Genomic DNA, 21,694 nt, shown 5'->3' with positions numbered 1-21,694 from the left:
AAAGGAAGCTCATATATTACTCTTCAGCTGAGTTCCCATTTTATTAATCATGAAGATTTTAACAGTGGCCTGAGACAGGAAATCACAGTCTAATGATCAGCAGAGTCTGATTTAATCCTCACGTTTGGATCAGATTAAAAAGAAAACCAATATACTGCAATGTAAATCTATGGAGATAATAACCAAGTTTAATTACTATTAAACACACATGCAGCTTTTGTAACAACTTATGGTCCTACTGAATTACTGAGGTTGATTAAATATCCATGGCAAAACCTCCTTCTGCTTAGAAACTTAAACTGACGTTTCAGGTGGTCTTTTCAAATATAGGGAAAAAATATCTCTGAGCGAACCCTTATTATAAATTAATTTATTAGTAATAATCTCAACGATTAGGAACTCTAATGGATATGTTTTCAATAATAAAACCCTCACATTCAACTTTGGCTTAAATTAGTATTGTTCTGATTAAAATGTGAAGTGAAGCTTCATGTGCTGAGGTTCAAAACACTACGCTGCAGCCCACTAACCCAGAGATTTTTTGGCCTATATTTGACAAAATTTCAGTACCTTAACCCCAGTTCCTCCTCCCCTTCTTACCAATCCCCATCTTAGAGGACCTGGAAAGGAAAACCTCATAATACCATTAGTGTATAACAATTATTCCTTCATCAGTCAGTCTCAGTCCATCCAGCTGCCCATCCTTTAGAACCCAAAAAATCCTCCAAAACTTCTTTTCAGCATTTAAAGAGAAGTCCAAATAGCAAGTCAAAATGGGAATTCATCTGATGAGCATATCTTATCCCTCCTTGGAATATTCATATTAAAAATAGCTTTTATTTATGCCAAAATTATGAATTTAGGCTGCTTAGAAAAAGATAATTTTGAAAAAATAACAAAATTTTGGGAAAAAAATCACCAAAGCTTTTTTTTCTTGACAGTTACTCCTGAACCTTTTTTTTTGCAACTTACTAAGGTAATTCTTTTACATATGCAGTAATATTTAATTAGGATTTAATTGAAGCTCTGCGAGGACCCTGAAAATGTGGGGTTTGAAACTGAGAATTTGCCTCCGTTGCTCAGCAAAATGTTGGGAATATTTAATAGTTTCAAGGTTGGCGGCCTATGATTCACAACAAATAAGTTTTACTAAGGATGCTCAAGACTTGTTTTCTTCTCTAAGATAAAAAAAAAAAAAATCAAGCAAAATGACGCAGGAATTTAGGCTCTTTTAATAGCTCCATTTTATTTTAGCTTTTGGGCTGGTTTCCAAGACGTTGTAGAGGATCTCTGTCATTTTCCTCAGCCTCTTTGTTTAAAGTCTTCTGTAAGACTTGCCTTTTCTCCCAGTGACTTTTTCAGTGAATCAAGGAAAATGGGGGACTGAAAAGTGCTGTTTCAGGGTGTCTCAGTTCTGTGATGAATGGCAAAAAAATTGTTCCACCATGCAAAAGAAAAGGATGGCTGTAGATAATTCCCTTCTCTACCAAACAGCAACCTTTAATCTCATTTCTTTTATTGAATTGCTGGAGAGCCAAGAGAAGAATGGAGGAGTTAGGGGCCAATTACACTCACAGTGTAGCTCACATCTGGTGTCAATAATAGTTGATATTATTGTTCTTGGTCATCTGAATATCAGCCCACCTTCTTCACACACAAGTCCCAGCGCTGGTGGAAATAAAGGTGCACTTAGTGCCATAGGGCTAGGGAGAGAAAAATTGAGAGAGGAAAAAAGAATTATTTTCTTGAAGTTGTCCAAAATCTTACTAAGGGCTGGTGGTGACACACAGATAAGTCTTAAAGCATTTCTGCTTTGACCCCTGCCCTAATTTTCAACTCCTGTCCTTGGTGCACCTCTCTCTTTCTTGTCCCCGTCACTTCCTCCCTTCCTTCCTCACCCCCTCCCCAAAGGAAGGACTCAGTTTGCTGCCCCATGCCACAAGGTAGCTGAGTGAAGTCACATCCTGGTAGAATAAGGAACTGCATAACCCATGCACACATCCGGAGTGCCTTCCCTTGCACTCACTTTGGTCACAAATTCAGAGCAGTTGCACGTCCAGTGGATTTACTGAGTTAAACATGCTGAAGAGAAAACCATCTAATGCATCTGAGAAGGAGAAAAGCCAAAAACCAAAGGTAAGAATGTCATGGTTTTGTCGTTAGTTAATAATAATAACAGGAATTCTTAACAATTTTTAATGCGAGGATTTCCTCTTAAATCCTAACTTCAGGATTTTCTTATGTGCTTGCAACTGCCTCGGTGCTATAATCTCAGGAATCTGTCTGCATATACTCACTTTATAATAGTAAAGGTCCAGTTCAAGGAATCATCATTGTGAAGCTGCTGTAGCTGTGCTAATGAATTCCAGTGCTGGACTTTTTCTGTAGTTTTATGCTCTGCATCAATCTTTTAGCAGATGGGCACCCAAAATCCCCTCTCTCCATTTCATCTGTGGTAAACCAGTAATGTCCCCAGAAAGGAGTGTAAGAATTAGTGAAGAATCAGTGAAGAATTAGAAAATCTATAGATTTTTTTCCTTATTTTAATAAATTTGCTTTTGCATCACCATAACCACAGGAGAAGAGGGTACTTGGCAGTCAGTGCTTGTCATCTTAATTTCTCTGGGAATCATTAAAATATCAGCCTGAAAGAACTACTCTAAGCAAACTGACAATGTGCTACACTGGACGCTTTCCACAATCTGGAATTGTAAGAAAGGAAGTGAGAGTTTTGCAAGATGCATAAGGATGCGTCCAATGCTGGAAATTTCTTTTCAGTCTCTGCACTGGATTGAGTGCAAAATTACCTCTGTGCATTGTATTGTACAAGTATTGTAGAGTATTGCAAGTCTGCAATGCAACAGCTACTGCTCAACCTGAGTACTTCAGCCTCCATTTTTGCCTCACTTACCAGTGCTGAAAATTTACCAAAGAGATTAGAAAAGCCTTTTAGTATTTCTCTGCTCTCAGCAATAGTTGTTTCCCAATTTACAGACCCACCTTCTCATTTTTTTGGGAATAAACCTCCCTTAGTGACTTCTGTGTCCTAAGAGATTACTGCAGACACTGTTTCAGCAAGGAGGTCTTGTGGTTTCACACAGCATTGGCTTTTGTAGACTGTGCTTGCAATTTCAGACCATGACTCATTAACAGTTAAAATTAACAGCTTTTTCCATGGATTTGAAGTGATTTTGATACCATTTTCCCCCACATTTTAATATTTTTTAAGCATTGGACTGGTTGTTTTGGTATGCGTTTTTTTCTGCTTATTCATAATACTCTGTTTTAATGGCAGGGAAGAATTATAATTAATATCTAAGTACATTATTGATTAAACAAAAAATTACCATGGAAGATCCTGGGAATGGGCTTTGCTTCCCTCTCTTTAAAATTTTCAAAGTTTTAAAGAGAGGGAAACAAATCCCATTCCAGCCCAGTTTTGGCCATTCTCCTCTTCCAAAATAAGTCATTCCTTAACAATAGTCTGATTTTTATTTCTAAAGGCCCACTTTTGTACAGCACTGTGTAAACTTTCCACAAGGGGAATGCCTTTGCTGGATGTGCTGCTCACGATCAGGGCAGGGGAGCAGACAGCCCCACATTGCACAGATCAGGAATCTTTGTTTGTAGCACGTTTCAAAACTCGTCCCAGGGAAGCAACGTAAATACTCAAGTTGCTTCATGCTGAGTTGGGTAAGATGGGACACAAGTCCTCACCTCTTGGAGAAGTTACAGGATTTCACAAGTGACCTCTGTGGGTCATGTCCTGGCTGGCCCTGCTCTGTGCTGGCCACATTTGGTCCCTCCTCATGCTCACATGGCATGATACCATTGCCTTGGGCAGGTCTTGGGCTACCTTACTTTGCCATTAGGCCACTGAGACATCCCAGTGTCTCCAACACATCCACACAGACCTGTGGGACAGCCATAAGGCCTGGTTTTCATTTTAAATGACAGCCTTAGACTCTCTAAGGGGACACCAAAAAGATCTTTTTAGGCAACTGAATCTTATCCATGGTGACCACTTGTCTTTATCACAACTGTACGAATTTCTGTGTGTTAATTAGAGTGTTTCACCAATATTTTCTTTTCAATCCTTTTGGTTTTGTTACTTTCTAATGTGAAGAATACTGGCATGAATTGATGCCTTTTGATAAAGATTAATGCATATCACATAAGGCCAGTGTTAAAGCCTTTCTCAAGGCAACTTGCTGTCCCTGTTTAAAACCCCTCATGGAGGTGGCCAATTCAATTACCAATGCAAGAGTAATTCAGGTTCAATATCTCACTGTTCACTATGTGCAATGCAGTTGCCTTATTTATTATTGTGGTGCTAAGAGACTTCTGCAGATGTGTTAGATGCTGCGTAGACAAAAATCTATTTTAATGCTCTCAGTGTACACTATGAAAAAGTTAATCTATGCCACAAAAGAATAGTTTTGCAAGGTTTTTTTTGTCATTCAGCAAGATTTCAGTAGTGCTGCAGCCATGCTAATAACTTCTTTCAATGTCTGGAAGCTCTTGTGTATTCATGGATATGCCTATAACTACTGAATACATTTATATAAATAAACATTCATTGTTAGGCAAAAAGACATCTAAACCAGGTGTAATTTCAGAGAAAACTGGGAGAGAAATGAGATAGAAATGCATTCAAAAGAGATACTGGAAGGATTGTGATCCTTTGCAAATGTTTATCATTGTAGCTGTTTATACCAGTGCACATTTATACCTTGCATAGCAGCTCAGGAAGCTGAATTATAAAGGAAAAGTCTTAAGGGTTAAAAATACCCTGCTTAATATTGAAGAAATTCAACCAACTGAAGGGTTGAAGCTCTCTATTCCAAGCCTATCTGATGTAACCTATCTGTCTATCCAGGACCTTAAATGACTTTTAAAAAGTCATGTAAGACACACAGAACGTGGGCATCTCCCATCCCTCCCTTCGGGGAGTCCTTCCCTGCCCTCCTTTCATTCCTGCCAGATGAGACAGGGCTTGGTTTACACTGTGAGGCTGCTCAGAGCTGCAAAATTATGTGTCTGCAGGTGAGGTCAGCCAAAGTAGGTCTTGCACAAAGCCCTGAGGTCTACGGTCACGCTGATGGCTGGAGTGGCTCACCCTGGCTCCTGCATTCCTGGAGCCCGGCAGAGCAGGGAAAGGACACATGTCCTAGATGTGCTTCAGCTCTGGGTCTGTGCAGTCTGTCCCACCACCCCTCAGAGAGCTGGGGAGGAGGAGAGCAGTTGGCTTGGAGGATGAAGGAAAGAGTCCTGAAATCACCTGGATTTCAGCCTCTCCGAGCCTTATGATGTTGCAGATGTCAGTGAATCTGGGGAGTCGAATGAAGCAGATTTAGAATGACAGTAAGACAAAACCACTCTAACAAATTATACAGGTTCTAGTCGTCTCTTTTGTACACCCTTCAGGCAGCACCATGCACATAAAACCCCATTGAAGCACTTCACAGCTATTCTGCATTCCACTTTGCACTGTTTTACACATTTGTCCAGGTGCAAATAATCTGCAAAACATCCCTGCATTGTCTTGCCCACTTGCCAGCACATGAAATGTGCTGGGCAGAACCTGCTCCTTTCCCCCTCTCTCTCTCTTCCCCTTTCCTCTGGACACAGCAAACTTGAGAACTGCCTGATGATTCTTGGCTTCGCTTCAACATCAAGCAAAGACGACTTTGTGCCATTTTTTCTGGCTTGAGTGAAGAAAGTCTTGTGTCATTATTCTATATGACAGCTGATCTATGTTTATGCTAAAGGTTTGAGACGTTTTTGTTTCCTTATTCTGCTTCCAAATGCACTTGGTGCTTTAAACTCAGCTTACTTCTGGTGTGTAAGACAATTCAGGGTCAATGCCTCTGCATTTCGTTTAGGCAAAAAAGATGTCCAATCTTCTAATTAAATCAATATTTGCTTACTTAGGTGATAAACCATTATTTGTTTTTGGGGTTATGAGAAAAGAGTAGCAAATCCAACGGGAGGAAACATTTCAATATGCAAATTTGTTCCCTAGTACAGTTTCATACCAGTAATTTTACTTTTTATAAGCTTAAAATGAAACCCTGACATTGCTGAAATCAATGCACATTTTTGCCATATTCTTGAGGCCAGAATTTCACCTTTTTATATTTTTTTCACAAAAGGCCTGATCCTGATTCTGACTTAAATGAATAAATTAGCTGTGATCCCATTGATTTCAGCAGGATTATCCTAGTAAAGTTTATTGCTTGCCTAGGAGTTTGGAGCCTGTAATGCAGACAGATGCTATAAGCAAGTTTTTTGGTGCTGCTTTTGTCTCAGATGGTGGCTCATGCCTTTCCAATGGGGAATACTTATGAAAGAAAAGAAAATAGGTACAGCAAACCTAAACACCAAAAATAATTTGAGACATAATTAGAACTTCTGTAGGACAAGATCTGCAGTGAGGAGATTGCTCAGTGTTAATGAATATTAACTAGGATTTATCCTTGAGTGGGGAAAGCTGAAGGTTTTAATTTTATTTCAAAGGTAAAGACTGGTAGAGTTATGAAGTTTTACATTCTTTTCTTTCCCCCTGAAATTTGAAGTGCATAATAAACGAGCCAGTGCTAATGTCACAGATGCTAATTTTCACAACCATGACTGAAGTGATGTTGGTTTCCATTTGCATTTCATTCTAACAATGATGAGAGGTGATGAGTTGATGATAAGCTGTTTTCACCGCACTGCCCGCTGTGCAAATTTATGCTTATAGGCAAAGATGACACACAGTTCTGTCATTAAAGGGCTTTAGTGCATTGCCTCTTGAGCAAAGACTGTTTGTCAAAATCCATTTGAACTCTGGTAAATAAGCAGGAGCAGATGACAACAACTGGGAAGTATTTTTAAGAACCTGGTTTATGCTGTAAATACCTGTGGGCCTTTGGTGGGGGGGTTCAGAGAAAAATAATGATACTTGTAAAAACCATGTGTGTGGAGATGGGGAAAGAAGGGATTGCAGGTGACACTTCAGAAGATGTTTTCTGTCTCCCCTAGGCTTCATAAAATACTGGAACAAGGTTAGAGTGAACCTTGGGTTATTTCCCTTGTGTGAGGGGGCGGTTCTGCAATCATCTCACTGCTTCTCTGACTTCTGCTATTTTTTCTTTATTTATATTATCATCATGCTTCACAGTCTTCAGCTAATTATTCTTTATTTTCATGAGCAGCTTCAGAAAGTTGTGTCTTAACATATATGTTAACATATCTCTTCTAGAGAGCTATTGAAATTGGAGGAATTTTGTTTGCCCAGCCGGAAGTAAAGGTCCAGAGTGTTTGTGGGGAAAGAACAGTGATCTCTCACCTGGCCCTTGGCAGGAGGCTGATTAGGATGACCAGACTCCCCATTTTGATCAAGACATACTCTCAAAACTCTTGGCTAGCTCTTGTTACAATGGAAAAATTATATCTGTGGCCTGTTCCAGTACTGATTTATTTTGTGTGTTCCCTTGATTAAGCATCTTTTGACATTTTTGTCAACTTCGCACAATACTCATTTAATTTGTTTTTCTTCCCTGTCTTGGTTTCCTTCACTGGCCAGGCTTAATCCTTAAGAGCAGAATATTTTAAAACAAGTGAGAGCAACCTTCTGAAGGGAATATTTACACATTAATATTCATTTTGCTTACAGTAACAAATCCAGGGTTTTGTTTGTTTTCTTAAGCAAGTAGGAACATTTCAAAAAGTCTGCCTGAACCACCTTATCCAGGCATTTTTAGAAACCAGACTATCAGCCACAGCATTTATAACTGTGCTCTCTGACAAATAACATAACACAACTACCAAGGTGACACAAATCAGCATTAGATGTCTCCTAATGCTTTAAGAGTTGTTTAAGAGCAGTTGACTTACTGTGTTTCTAGGAAAACCCAAATACCCCAAAGTAAACATTGGTTAGGATACCTGTCATTGCTGGGGAAAAAGCAGTAAAAATGTACGGGCAGGACTGGCAGAGGATGTGGCTTAGTTTCCTGTACCTCCATATTCATCTAGTAATCTATGTCACAGCATAAATTCAGACAAAAGCTGCTATAAAGCCATCCCTTGGCAGCTGTCAAGGCACTTTCTGGGTGGCCACAAACACTTCAGCCAGGAGAATCAATCCCTTGCTATATGGGTAGAACCTGCTGGGAATACCCACTCCTGAGAAAGGGGAAAAAAGTCTTCTGGGTCTCTGTAATCACAATATCCCTTCAGCTTTCTGTTCTGAAAGGCTGCAACAAAGACAGCAGAGCTACTCCAGTTGTTAGAAACAGTTATACTCTGTTCCACAAATTGGCAGTGTCAGTGGTTTTGTTCAACACTTGCTGCTTGGCACCAGGCTACAGATTATATATGCTCTGAATATTTAGCATATCATATATCCTTGAAACCATCCTAATGGAAAACTTCATTTCATGAATCGGAGGTGTGTTGTATGCCTGTTGTCATTCCACAGGAAGATGAACAACCACTTATCTTTTTTGTAAGTGAAATCTCTTGTGTATTAATGCTTACTCTAAGTCTTGTAGTTTTAAAAAAAATTTATTCCACTTACAGTGCACCCAAGAGCATGTTCTTGTTTTTTTTTTTTTTCTTAAACCTGAGAGTGAAATTCCAGCCTCTGGAAAAGTTTGGAGATTTCTTCAGGCAAGCTGCTTCTTTGACTTTGCACAATATACACCTTTCTGCTACTTTTCCTCTCCATACTTTCTTTAGTTTATTCCATGGATACACAGAAATCTGGATAATTACTTCACCTGTACAGATTCTTCAGGCTGCTTTATTGCCAGTCATAACATCTTCTGGCCCCTTTCTGGAAAGCTGAACTTCAAGATCAAAGGGTTTTCTATCTCATCACCCAGCACTGAAGCTGACAACATTTCTCTGGCAACAAGCTCTAGTGACCTGCTAGTTTGCACCATTATGTATTCTGGGAGGACTAAAAGGACTTCTTTTAGTCCTTTTCCTACCCTTCTTTGTCTTCATCTCTTTTACCATCTTCCCAGGAACAGCCATGTAACCTAACACTGCTGAACTTGATTTCCATGAGGTGCTGAATGGCCACTTGCTCGAGAGCTGTAAGAAGTGAGAGTTCCCCTACTTGTCCATGCTGACCTGATGTGGTAGCTTTGGTAGGTTTGCTGTTCTTCCAGCCATGTTGAAGGACAAGTGGGACATGAGTCCCTGAATACTGGAGTACTTGGCTTTAGGATTTTCTGCAGTGCTCCTCATGGCTTCCTTTGGGAGAGGATAAACACCAGAGGAGTGCTGCTCCACCAGAAATCATGCTGCAGTTTTGTGTCTTCCCTCTACCATTTTCTTTGAGACAGAGGTGGAGATGTGTCACTGACAGGCTGCAGCCATGAGACAGAGAAATCAGCTTCACTTAGTGACAGCACAGCCCAAAGCAGATGTGTGAGGAGGGGACAACACAGTGGCCGAGCCAGCTGAGCAGGCTCACGTGGCTTCTCTGCACCTGTGCAAAGCGGATGCTCAGCTCTGCTGCTCCTCAATGGTTTCACTGGCCCCAGCTGGGCTGTTTTGCTCTTGCATTTCTGTCTCTCTGCCTCCTTCTTTAAGATCAGATGTAATGTTCAAAAGCCACTTCAAAAAGCTGAAAAGGGGACGTGGTTCACTGATGGTTAGAGCAGCTCAGAAGCTGTGGAGAGGTTGCATGAAATGACTGATGGTGGTAGAGCAGGCATCCAGCTCTAGCACAAGCACATGGCAGGGCTCTTCTGATGTTGATTACTGGCATGTTTACATCTTTTTCTTCCTGTCTCTGTAATGGAGTTTGCACTTTTAATATATCTTGGTAATTGTGGTAAACTGTTTGAAAATGTCTTTGTATTTGCGATTTTAGCCAGTATCTGAAGGAATGGAAAGAGGCAATATCTTCCTACCCCTTCACGACAGCTTAAAATAATGTAGTTGGTAGAGTTCCCTTTGCAGTGATAGGCCTGATTTCAGTAGGATTTGCAGTATGTCCTTAAATCTGGGGTTCAAAGAACACCTCAAAGCCCTCACTGGTGTCACTGCCTCAGGAGCAGCACTTTACTGGTGTCTCCACTACGTGTGGTTCTCGTGGAGGCTGCTGGAGCAGGGGAGGGGGAAAATGCTCAGTCTCACTCTTCTCATGTGTCAGAGTGAAAACACACTTCAGGCACCTGGTACACTTGTTTTTCATGAACTGAAGATGTAGCTTTCCACTGAGCTGTGATCACAACAACTCATGCCACAGAGATAATCAAATGGAGAGAGGGGAATACATATGCTCTTACTGGTGCCCTTACTGGTGAGCTGTTGGTTGCATTAATTCCTTTTCTGGAGTGACCTGAACAGAATCAGAATGATATCTAAATTCCTAGATTCTTTTTTCCCTAGGATTTCAAATACAGAGCTTGCACTACAAAGCAAACATGGAATTTAATGCATTATAACTTGTGCTCTAAAAAGGATTCTTACACACTCCCAAATCATATGGAAACCCTGAGCTGCCAACCTTCTTTCAGCTTCAATAAAGAAACCAAAAGCTTGCTGAACTTATAAGTTTAAAAGTCCCAGGAGCATATTTAGGATTCCCAGGCACAAATTGTGCAAGCATGTCCAGTTTTTGAAGCCTGAGAAGCTGCAATGAAGTGCCATGTGTGCTTTCTTCAACTGGACAGTAAGGATAGTTTTGGCCTTTGGGTGACCCAAAGCCAACATTGGAACACAGCCATTAGACAAGGGAGGACACAAGAAAAAGCAAAAATGGTGACCCTAGTTTACATTTCAAAGGAGTCAAAAGTTAACCCATTCTAATGAACCTAGTGTTTTATTTCTTTGTTGCTTTTTTTGCTTTGTTTTCCAATATAAAAATGATTTAAATAAATGGACAGATAGATCTGATGAAGCACTCAAATTCACAGTGACTGATGATAGATACTGCACTGAATTTTGCTTCTCTACTGTAGTGCATCTCCATTAAGGCAATTTCAGCTAATTTCACTATGGGTTCATTAATCAAGTGTAGTCAGGATGTCTGAAGGGAGATAATGAGGGGGAAAAATGGCCTATTGTTTGGATCTTATTCTTCAGCTAGTTATTTTGTTTATCATGCCCCATAATATTTGTACCCCCATAAGTAAGTTCTAGTTGCAATTAATTATCATAGATGTCTGGGACACCTTTACTTACAAATTCAAAATCATTCCATAATAGATCAATTAAATTTGGGCTCCCTTTACATCACATGCCTATACAGTATCAGTTAGCAGAGAAATGGAAACAAGGTGGACTGGTGCTTTTTAAAATTTCCTCCCTTTATCCAAAGATGCAAGCATCCACAGAGATAAAGTCCCTAATCCCACATCTTTTTCTCTAAGCGCTAATATCCTGCAGCATCAGCAGTCCTTAGTGTCTTCCAAAATTTCTCCTCTAAAATGCCCAAGAAAAGATTTGTTCATTTTTTACTTACTTTTTACTCATTTAGGATTACATACTGTATATCTGCCCCACATAAAGCTGTCACTATATTACTTAAAAAAAAAAAGAAAATAGTTGAGGTTCTAAGAGCCTGGTGGGTTTGGAGACTGCTGAAGATGGGAATGTTTATAAGCTCTGTGATATTAACTGCAGCACTCAACCTCAGGTGACATAAAGCATGCAAAAAAGAACTTTCTGTCAGTTTTATTATTTCTAAAAAGGTTCCCCTTGAAAGAGAAGAGTGACCTTGCTCTGCTGAGCTGACATATGCCACTGAATTAATGGCTGGGCTTTGCTGTAGGGAAGCCTGCAGAAACATTACAACTCCAATGGCTGAGTTTGCTGCAAACATTAATCAGGGGAACCAAGATGATGTATCAAACACTCATTTAAAAGTAATAAAAACTAACTCTCTTTCTGGCCCCCTCCCCCAAGTTCCTTAGAATTAGCTTATTGTTGGTCATTACCTGTTGTCAAGGGTAAGGCTGCAGTAGGGCAGTGAAACTCGTGTAAGGGCTTTCAGGAGTTTGCTTACTCTTCAGAAAAAGAACAAACGAGCTTTTGGGGCGGTCACACTTGACCGTGACTTAGAGGTTATTTTTTTAATCTTGTTTTCATCTGGAAGGTCGTTTGAAGGAACACCTTCCACAGAACAGCCACATTCCCACCTCCTCTGCCAGTGCATGCTGGCTGCCCACTTGTGGGTGTGCTGGCCAGGCCTGGGGGTCCCTGCAAAACTGAAACTTTGGGGCTGGATTCTTCTCAGCCCCTCTTCAGGCAAATGTGTTTTTGTCTTTATTTAGTCAAGCATGCTTGTGAGTAATTTCTCTCACACAGGAAATCCAGCAAAACCCTGCAAGGTCAGGACCTAGATAACACACAGCATTATTAAAATCATGCTGTTTAAGTAAGCAGGGAAAGGACTTTAATTGAAGCTGCTAGGTGATTTGGTTTTAAGATGTGAGAATTCGTCTGTGAATTCAGCGGGTTTGAAGAGGAGGAAGTTTCAGGAGAGGAAAGATGTTGGTATTTAAGGGATTAAAGATCAAAGCCTGCAATGCTTACGTAGTGTTTAACCAGCCTTTACTCAGGCAGTGCTCCCCTCCGCTGCAGTGATGGTTTTGTGGAGGGTGGATTTTAAGGCTCATCCCTCGGTGTTTCTGCCCATGTGTAAATGAAGGGTAGAAAAAGGATAGCAGGGAGGTGGAAGTGCACATGATGCCAAATCCTTAGCTGTCATTTTCATAGCTCCTCTGAGTTTGTCACACATCCTTAACCTTCTTTTAAAGTCATTTTCTTTTCATGGTTTTGTGTGCCACTGAAAGTCACTTTTAATTAAATGTCATATAAATAATAAAGTCTTAATTACATAATTATTGCAAATACCTGTGTGCACACTCCAAGAATTGGACAGACTGCCAGAAGAGCACTTGGAGTGACTTTTCTCATTGGGAACTGAGAGTGCTCTGCAGGAACAATGGTGCTCAAAACTCAGGGTCAATGTGCATTTAAAGAAAGTGGAGTCAGGTTCCTCCCCCCCTTGCACATTTTGCAATACTCACTTGCACAAAACTTTCCGAGTGTTAAGACTGGCATTTCCTAAATTGCTTCCTTATTTAGTCCCTCACAAAGATGTTTAATCAACACAGCACTTTTTATTTTTTGCCTGACCAAACTGCCTCTTTGCTCAGATGTCCTACATGGCTGCCCCTTCCAGGGGAAGACTTACAGGCCTTGCAAAAAATCCCAGCCTCGTTTAACTTCAGGAACAGCAGCTCTGCCCTTCTCCCAGCTGCCCCAGTGCCTGCCCAGGGCAAGGTGCCCCTGGGAGGACTGGAGGCTGGTTTTTAGTGGTGACCCTGACTGGGTTATTGGGAACTCCGTGCCTGGTGTCAGCAGGGAGTCAGGGCTGAGAGACAGAGGCTGGTACCACTTAGAGGCACCGATAAAACAGCTGCTCACTGTTTACTTTGGAGAGCTCAGTTTGTTCACCTGGAGGAGTGTTAGTTATGATTAACTCATTTTTTAAATTCAGCTTTGCTTTTCCAGTCCTTTTCCACTGTTAAAATTGGGGTGTTTGATCTGAGGCTTGGTGGTGGCAGTTCTGTTCAAGGTCCACTTTGCTCCCCTCTCTCCCCCACCTCCATGCAGCTACTGAACACCAGGCCATGATAACAACCAGCCTTTTATGGAGTCATTTTTAAGCCAGTTAAAAATGCCATTTCAGTAGATTGCTCTATTTGAGTTAGCAGGAACAAGCTGTATCTTTTTTATTGCTTTTGACTGGTGAAGTGCAAGGTTTAGACCGTGTTTCATGTGGGCTATAAAGTTATATTAATGTGTTGGTTAGTGGTCAGAAGTTCTATATGTGTAACTAATGTGTAAATAGGAAAAATTCCCTGTGGTACAAAGGTCATGATGTTTTCTCTTTTGTTGCTCCCCTTACCCATTGGAGAGTCACTTAATCTTTTATGCAAATTCTCATTCTTGATACAGAAATGAGGATTTTTGTGGTGGTATTTGGTTTGTGGGGTTTTTTTCCCACAGAACATCCAAAAAGCTATAAATTGCTGTCTTGCCATCTGGGAAAGTAGGAGACAATTCTTTTGATTATCTATGCAAGAAGATAAGCTAGCAGAGTGGAAATATTCATCCCTACTCGGTAACTCTTTCAATTCTCAGAGTGGTCTCCTCCTTCTGAAGGGACCAGAACCATCAGGGAATAGAACAAATGAATCAAGTCCTGATCTCCACTTATCTCCATCAATCAGAGCAACAAGAACAGGCTGTTCTCCTGAGGGCTGCTGGATCTGCTCTCAACAAAGAGGGAAGAAGACAAGTGTCTGTGGCAGGCAAGGAAATTGAGCAACATGCTGAGCTGCCTTTTTATTACTTCCAGTGTCCATGTTTGCCTCTGTACAGCTTGCGTGGTTTGGGTAGTCTAAGGATGAATGGAAGCTAAAAATTAAAATGCATGGGGGAATTTGAAGAGATTTACTTGTGTGAGAGGGTCAGTACAAAGCCTTTGACACATGCAGGATTTAAAAGATATTTTGAATAGGACTTGAAGCAAAATATAATGGGCCAGAATTTATGACAGCAGGCAACCACATTGCTGAGCAGTGTGAATTGTCCACAGAAAAATATGGGATGAATATCTCCCATAATGATTATTTATCAGGATAACTGCAGTCAATTTTGGCTCAAAGGTTGTTTTTAGACACAGGGAAGCTCTGACTAGTTTGTCACAGACAAGAACTTAGTTCTCCTGTATGTCCTACAAGGGAAGGATCATTCATAACATAAAGACATGGATTGCAGAACCTGTTGTTGTCCTACTATTTGCATACCATACCATATTATTTTCTAGGGAAAATGATAGACTATTTACAGTCAAGCCAGACAATCAACTGCAGACTGTCCAAATTAAAATAAACAACAATTACATAGCACTTATCCCTTTAAAAGGGTTATTTAAAATTCCTGGATTTCAGGGAATAAATGATATAGGAGAAGGAAGAAGGTTTTCAAATACTGAAAAGTGTCTTTGATATTTTCTATTTTGTTAGTTTGGAATACTGAGCAGGAAGAGATGAAAGTTAATGCGTTGATTTATAGAAATTATTTGATCAGCCCTTGTGCGGGAAAACACAGTTGTTTCTCCCTCTGCCCATGCCTCCATTAGATTTTACTGAGCAAATTCATATTTGCTTAACATATCCCTGGGTAGCTCTTGCATGAATTGAGCCAGAAAAACCACTTAACTTTATAGGATGCTGAATCCTGGTATCAAAAGTCAATAGCGTATTTTCTCTTAGTAGCTTTGCATTTACTTTAAAAGCTTCCCTTCACCTGGAAATAAGGCCTGTCCATATCTTCACAAAGTAGGTGTTCCCTGACACTAATGCAGTGACTGACACTACTGAAAGTAATAGTCCCATTCCCTTTGCAGCCAGGAGCCCCTAAATCTGCTTTTCGTTACCAGTGTAATGGGGTTGGATACATTTTTAAAAGGTGGTGCCTATTGATTACTTAATGGAAAAAGTTAGTGTAGAGAACTGCTGAAGCAGCCCTCCAGTGCAGCAACACCATTATCTAGAACAGTGGAAATCATCCTGTAACCCTTATTAATATTTAATAAGGATGAAGCAGCATTGAAGTACACTACCAATAGCCCCAGGCTCCTGCACATGTAGGATATAAGGTTGTTTCGAGGGTCAAAAAAGAATAACTGTGCTCAAGTGTTTATAGGTAAGACCAACACTAAACAATGTTTTCCCTCTTGTTCCTTTTAAACTATTTCCAGCACATCTGCACTTTAATATACACTTATTCCTACTAGACATATTGAAGTGTTGGAATGCAGCAGAAAGGTCAATGTATGTTTAGAGATTGCTGAGACAATTTTATACTTTCCCTTCCCAGTGTTGCTGTGAATCCCAGGCTCCCTTCTCCCTCCTGCTCTGTGCTGCAGGGCACATTTGGCTGGGCTGACAAGCTAGTCAAAGGTGTTAATCCTGTCTAATAGAACCATAATCCTCAGGGCTGTGTTTTTATATCATACTATTGAGCTAACCCCTTGTCAAAGGATGTTCTTCATCTACTTAATAGCAAAGCTTTTTATGGGAATTTTAGATAAAATTAAATGTACAATTCAAATAGTAATTTTCAGTTCCACAATGTAAAAAAAAAACAAACCACAGTGTTTAGACAACAGAGATTTTACAATCAATAACAAATGATTTTTGTATTTTCTTTTTTATTTTCCCCTCAGTGAATAGTAAATGTCATTATAGTTGTCCAAAAATATTCACAAATCTGGGTCAGTTTCTTCAAATAACCTTTGGCTGGAAATATTTTTCAGGTTAGATGTACCCAGAAATATAGGGCAGGGGGGAAAAAAAAGATGTTATTATTCTTTTAAGCTGCACTGCTTAGAATATGGAGCCAAAATATGGGTAGGCTTTTCTCTTCCATCTGACTCTGCTCAGGCTCCCACTGCCTTGTCCACATTCATTTTTTGGGGGAGGTGGCAGAACTGGTTAATAAATAAGTTTGGGGAAATAGGGAAATATATCAAGGAGGGATTCCTCCTTAACTTCTCAGGAAGCAGGTCCATGCCAGCCCTAAGTGTGCTCCCAAACCAGTCCTTTGTTCCTCCTCTTTGGTTGCCCAAAGGATGTTCTACCTCTGTTGCTCCTGAGGCTGCCTCATGGCCATTCTTGCCTGGTGGAGAAGATTGGAACTCTGTAATAGGAAAGCTGGGAGCTCACAAGCCTTTTGTGAGGATTGACAGCAAAAGGAGGGAGCTGGAGATGCCAGGTGAAGAGTGCACAGTGCTTTAGAAATCTGGGGGAGATGAAAATATGACTCATGTGGCTGGGGGTGGGGGAAGGAAGCAATGGAACAAGGAACTAGTTTGGCTGAAATCATATGGGCGAGGCAAAATGATGAATAACTACAGGAAAAGCTGTAGCCCAGATACTCTGAAATCACTTATTAAATCAGACAGTGCGCATTTATTTTGTGGTTTACTATTTTGTTCAGTGTCTTTTTCCTCCAGAGGGGATTTTGAAGACTCAGAAATAGACTGAGTTTATATTGCCTCATGTATAATAGAGAGCCCTGCTCAAGAACTCTCGTACTGCATTAAAGATTTTCATGTAGTATGGAAGAGGGAAGTACTTAAAAAACCCAACCCATTCTAGATACAGCTGTGAGTATTGGTGAAGACATTAAAACATGCTCTTAAAGGCACTGTAGAGAGGATAGATGTCCAAATTTTGGCTGTTTCTAGGGACACACTTAAAGGGACTCCCAGCTTGGCATCAATGTGATTTTATGCATTTTGCCCCCATGGGCAGTGCAGTGTCAGGCAGCTCTGCCTGAGCATGTCTGGCAGGTATTTCTGTATGACCCCACTCCTCAAAATCTGCTGTGCCACCTCCCTCCTTTCCATGCTATTTATCCACATGCACAAAGAGTGAAAACTAGAAGGAAGGCAGAGCAATACTTTCGCTGTCTCTTAAAGCACACCTCAGGTGATGCAGCTTTGTTAAGCCAAGTAAAGCTGTGGCATGGCAAAAAATTGTACCTACTTATGTTTAAAAATCAGAATTTCTAATTGTAAAATTGGTAAGAAAATCAGGAGGCCTGCCTGATTATTTTGTTACTTACTCCCTCTGCAATGTGTGCATTTTGGACAAGATGTATTCATAATCCTCAGCAGTCCTTGCTCATTCCTGATGGTAAAGAATCATAAATTGTCTTCCCAGCTGCAAAAATACATTGTATAAATTGCCACAATTCACACCACCAAAACCAAGTCTATTGCTTGTACCATATTTATGATGACACTTTTTTTTTTTTGAAACTCATAAACAAGTCTTTCTTACCTTCAAATAATGCATGGTTATTTACATACATAAGTAATGTGAAACAGATGTAGAAGGACTCATAATCATATCCATTACTTAATTAGTATTTGAAGCAGTATTGTTTCTCTGACTTATTTTTCTACTTCTGCCCGTACAGTCATAATTATTTTTTCCCCTACAGCCATCTCATATTTTGTTTCTAGCTGGATGCAGCAGTTCATGGCCCACTGATATGGGAGGGATTTTTAACACCAACAGGTGGCTTAACAGTTTTTAAGTCTTAATAAGAGAACAAAGCAGAAGAGCAGCAGTGAGTCAAGGTTTGTCTTCTCTTCTTTTGCAGCGCACGAGCAGCTTTGGGAGCTTTGACCGTTTCAGGCACCACTCGATATCAAAGACAGATGATTCAGCTGAGGTCTGTAGAACCCAAACTTTGAATTTCTGCAGTTCACTTTCCCATGACAGTTATGCAAAAAACATTGGGAAGCTCTTGTGTGAATTTTGCAGTGCTGAGAACTTCACTTGTATACCTGTATCTGTTTGGTGATTGAGGCCTTGACAAAAAAATAAACAAGAGAATCACACTTAAACTTTGGCATTTTGATGTGAAAATGGAAACAATTAAAAAAAAAAAGTTCATTTCATATTGGTGCATGCCCAAAGTAACCAGCATTTTACAAGTAACCCACAGATATATCACTTTTGTTTTCAAGACCTCTGCAAAAATTCCCTCAATTCTTATTGATACTAGGGACAATAAATAATGGGAAACAACATTACCTACCATAAAATACATTTTCTTTCTGTCATTCATACATAGAGTATTGTGCTGCAAACCTGTTTAGGTACACAGTTTCCAAGGAAAATGACCATGACTGAATATTGTCATGCTAACTGTGTTAGTGTCCTTAATATTTCCTGTAATTTCTGCTTCAGCTTGCTGTGTTTTATTTTTGTGGTGAGTTATTGCCTACTTTTTGATTTCAAACAGATATCTGAGCTGGAGACTATAAGTGACATTGGGGAGGCAGTACAAATCAAAGCAGCAAGCAATGGAGGAAGCCTGAGTAAGAAGATGAGAGCCATTTCACTTACCATGAGGAAAAAGATGGGCAAAAAATACATCAAGGCACTCTCTGAGGAGATGGTAAATACAGTCTAAGAGCTTTGTGTTTGTTGGAAATACACATGAAGTAGTAAAAAATATTATGTGCATTTTTTCTGTTCATGTTTCAACTGTCCTCAGCTGTGATAAACCACAAACCCAGGGTAACAACACATACTGAACTAAGCCAGCTTTTGGTATGTACCTGCTCTTTCATGTGCTTTTTAGTGTACACACAAATCACACAGCAAGGGCTCAAGAGTCATAAGAATTTTACTTTTTAATTTTGCTTTTTCATTGAGGAACATTTATATGAGCCCAAAACCCCTCCTCATGTGGACACAAGGGAGTATTGATTGAACCCCATCATCTGTGATGTTGAGCATCAACTGTGATGCTCAGTGTGTACAAAAAGCTTCATTAAAAGAATTTATCTCCCAATACAAGAATTATTTCTGAAGTCCACTTTGTAAAGGTCAGCCAGCATCCTAGAGAATTCCAGCTCATATGACTTATCTCCTTTTACCTTATCTAATCTTAGTGGAACTATCTTTATTAAACATAAAAAACATAATCTTGCACATACTGAACACCCTGTTTTCTCAGTACTTTGTGTCAGTAAGTTCCAAAATTTAAAATCCTGTTTTCTCAATACTTTGTATCAGTAAGTTCCAAAATTTAAAACTATAAGAAAAAAAACTTGTCACACGTAACAATCCCCTCAAAAATCTATCTAGTCTGCATCCTATCTCCCATGTCAATATAAGGTAAGTAAGGAAAATCAATGAGGAATGTCACAAGTAGAAAACAATTTTTCACAGGATACCTTAAATGCCTTTTGGAGGACCAAGACAAGGATTTGTATTTCATTAGTTTAGTTTTCTTTTATTTTTTTTTTCTAAAGTGCAATCGATGATCTTTATATTATATTTTTATATTTCCTTTCTGCACATTTAAAGCAACAATTCCCATGACAGAAATTCAATGGATTATCTGGTTGGACACACATGTAGCATGATCTTCCTTCCTGCAGGAGATGATGACAATCAATACCAGCCTCCTGATTAATCTGTTATGCTGCTGGCTGCTGTAACAAGCACAATTCTTGTTGGAAACCAGTATAGTTCTTCATTTCAGTGCTCTGCCTGATATGTACCTGTATGGGTCTCTAATTCACACATGCGCTGTCATCTTTGCTTCATCATCTAACTCGTGAATAACTAATTTTTCCCCAAATACAATGTGCTGAAGGAAGTTTCAGTTGCATCGGGTATCACATGCAACATGATGAATTTTACTGAAAAATCCTTCCTTTTAAAAGATCATCCCTATTTAATTTATCTGTTACATCGTTTCTAACTTAACTGTGACTGAAATATGGATCTTATTGTTCTGAACAGGCTGTGACTCCTGAGGTGTGATTTATTGGGATAAACTCAAGGGGCCAATTTCATACACCATTAGACTTTGTGAGAGAAACATGCACCTGTTAATTCTGAAATGCCCTGGATTTCGAGGACAGGGTGAATGCTGGGCAGCGTGGTGAGCACGGTGTTGGAACACACCAGTGCCCCATGTGTGTGCAAGCTGTCCCCAGCCTGCCACAAGCAACCACCGTCCTCACAAGTTCAGTGCAAAACACAGCTGTGCCAGCCAGCTCTTCCCCACCTGCCTTCAGAGCTGAGCTTTGTATTTCCCTCTCTGAGACAAGCAGACAAAATCTTATCAGGCTGCCCACAAATTTTCCATTCCAAGCTTTCAGCTCTGCCATGGTGTGCTGCAGTCTTCCTTTGAGCAGGGAGGCGATGAAGTGAGTGGGGCAGAAACAAGAGGGAATTTCTCCAGGATAATAAAATACTGGAGGTGATTGTTGGGCATGTTAGTACCAGCTTCTAAAATGCCTTCTCTCACAAAGGAGTTCTTAATAAAGTGCAATTATGAACCAATCTCCAATGATGCTTCAAAACAAAAAAAAAATTCTCTAAAACACATTTCTTTGTGGTTAACATTGGATTTTTTGTGTTAAAGAATGAAGAGGGAAAAGAAGACAGTGATCCTGGTGGTGGAGCACACACTGAGAAGGTCTCCCTAAAAACCAGTGACTCTTTGGAAAGTCTCTACAGTCTGAACAGTGGCCAGAGCTCATCTAGTAAGTACAAGACACCTATACTTCTCATTCAGTCACTGGATCAATATAGTTATTGCTTATGCCTGTGGAATCAGAGCTGGTGATCAAAAATGTGATGGTAGAGAGCTCTTCATTCTGGCAGACAAAAGTGTAATTTGGTTGAATGGCTAGCAGCTAGGGTAGGTATACATCTATCCAGAAATAAGTTGAGTGTTTTTAAGAGTGGAAATACTAGCTGAAGGGAAAAATAACATGAATTATAGGGCATAGTGCTGGTATATATACAACAAATTTTTGTGGGGTTATCACTGCCTCAGTGCTGAGTTTGCGATCCCTGGGTGCAGCCACACAATATGATGGGGGATGTGGGTCTCACCTGGCAGCTTTGGGACATGATGCAGAGAGACATAGCCCACCTGAAACCCACTGAAAACCCTCCCCCATGAGGGCAGCCTTGCCCAGAGGAGTCTCTGATGAGAGATGTGCCTCCAGCTCTCTCTGTGTTGCCCTGCTGTGGGTATCTGCTGGGTGGCAGGTCACAGATATCCCTGATTACACTGCTGTGCCATCCTACAGGCACTGCTCAGCCCTGAGTGCAGCCTGGAG

At 40.2% G+C, this 21,694-nt stretch overlaps 1 protein-coding gene across 1 annotated transcript in view; it reads left to right on the top strand.

Annotated features, from left to right (window-relative positions):
• SAMSN1 (SAM domain, SH3 domain and nuclear localization signals 1) overlaps positions 1-21,694 on the top strand; it is a 49,838-nt gene that overhangs the window by 14,628 nt on the left and 13,516 nt on the right. Inside the window, exons 2-4 of the mRNA XM_054270450.1 lie at positions 18,199-18,270; positions 18,847-19,002; positions 20,989-21,109. Coding sequence (XP_054126425.1) covers positions 18,199-18,270; positions 18,847-19,002; positions 20,989-21,109 — 349 coding nt within the window. The remainder of the gene's footprint in view (positions 1-18,198; positions 18,271-18,846; positions 19,003-20,988; positions 21,110-21,694) is intronic.

This window comes from Melozone crissalis, unplaced genomic scaffold, assembly GCF_028551555.1.
Source record: "Melozone crissalis strain CALT ecotype California unplaced genomic scaffold, PUWL_Pcris_2 ptg000009l_1, whole genome shotgun sequence".
Lineage (NCBI taxonomy): Eukaryota > Metazoa > Chordata > Aves > Passeriformes > Passerellidae > Melozone > Melozone crissalis.
The sequence above is the reverse complement of the archived record's forward strand: the minus strand, read 5'-3'. Positions and strand labels throughout refer to the sequence as shown.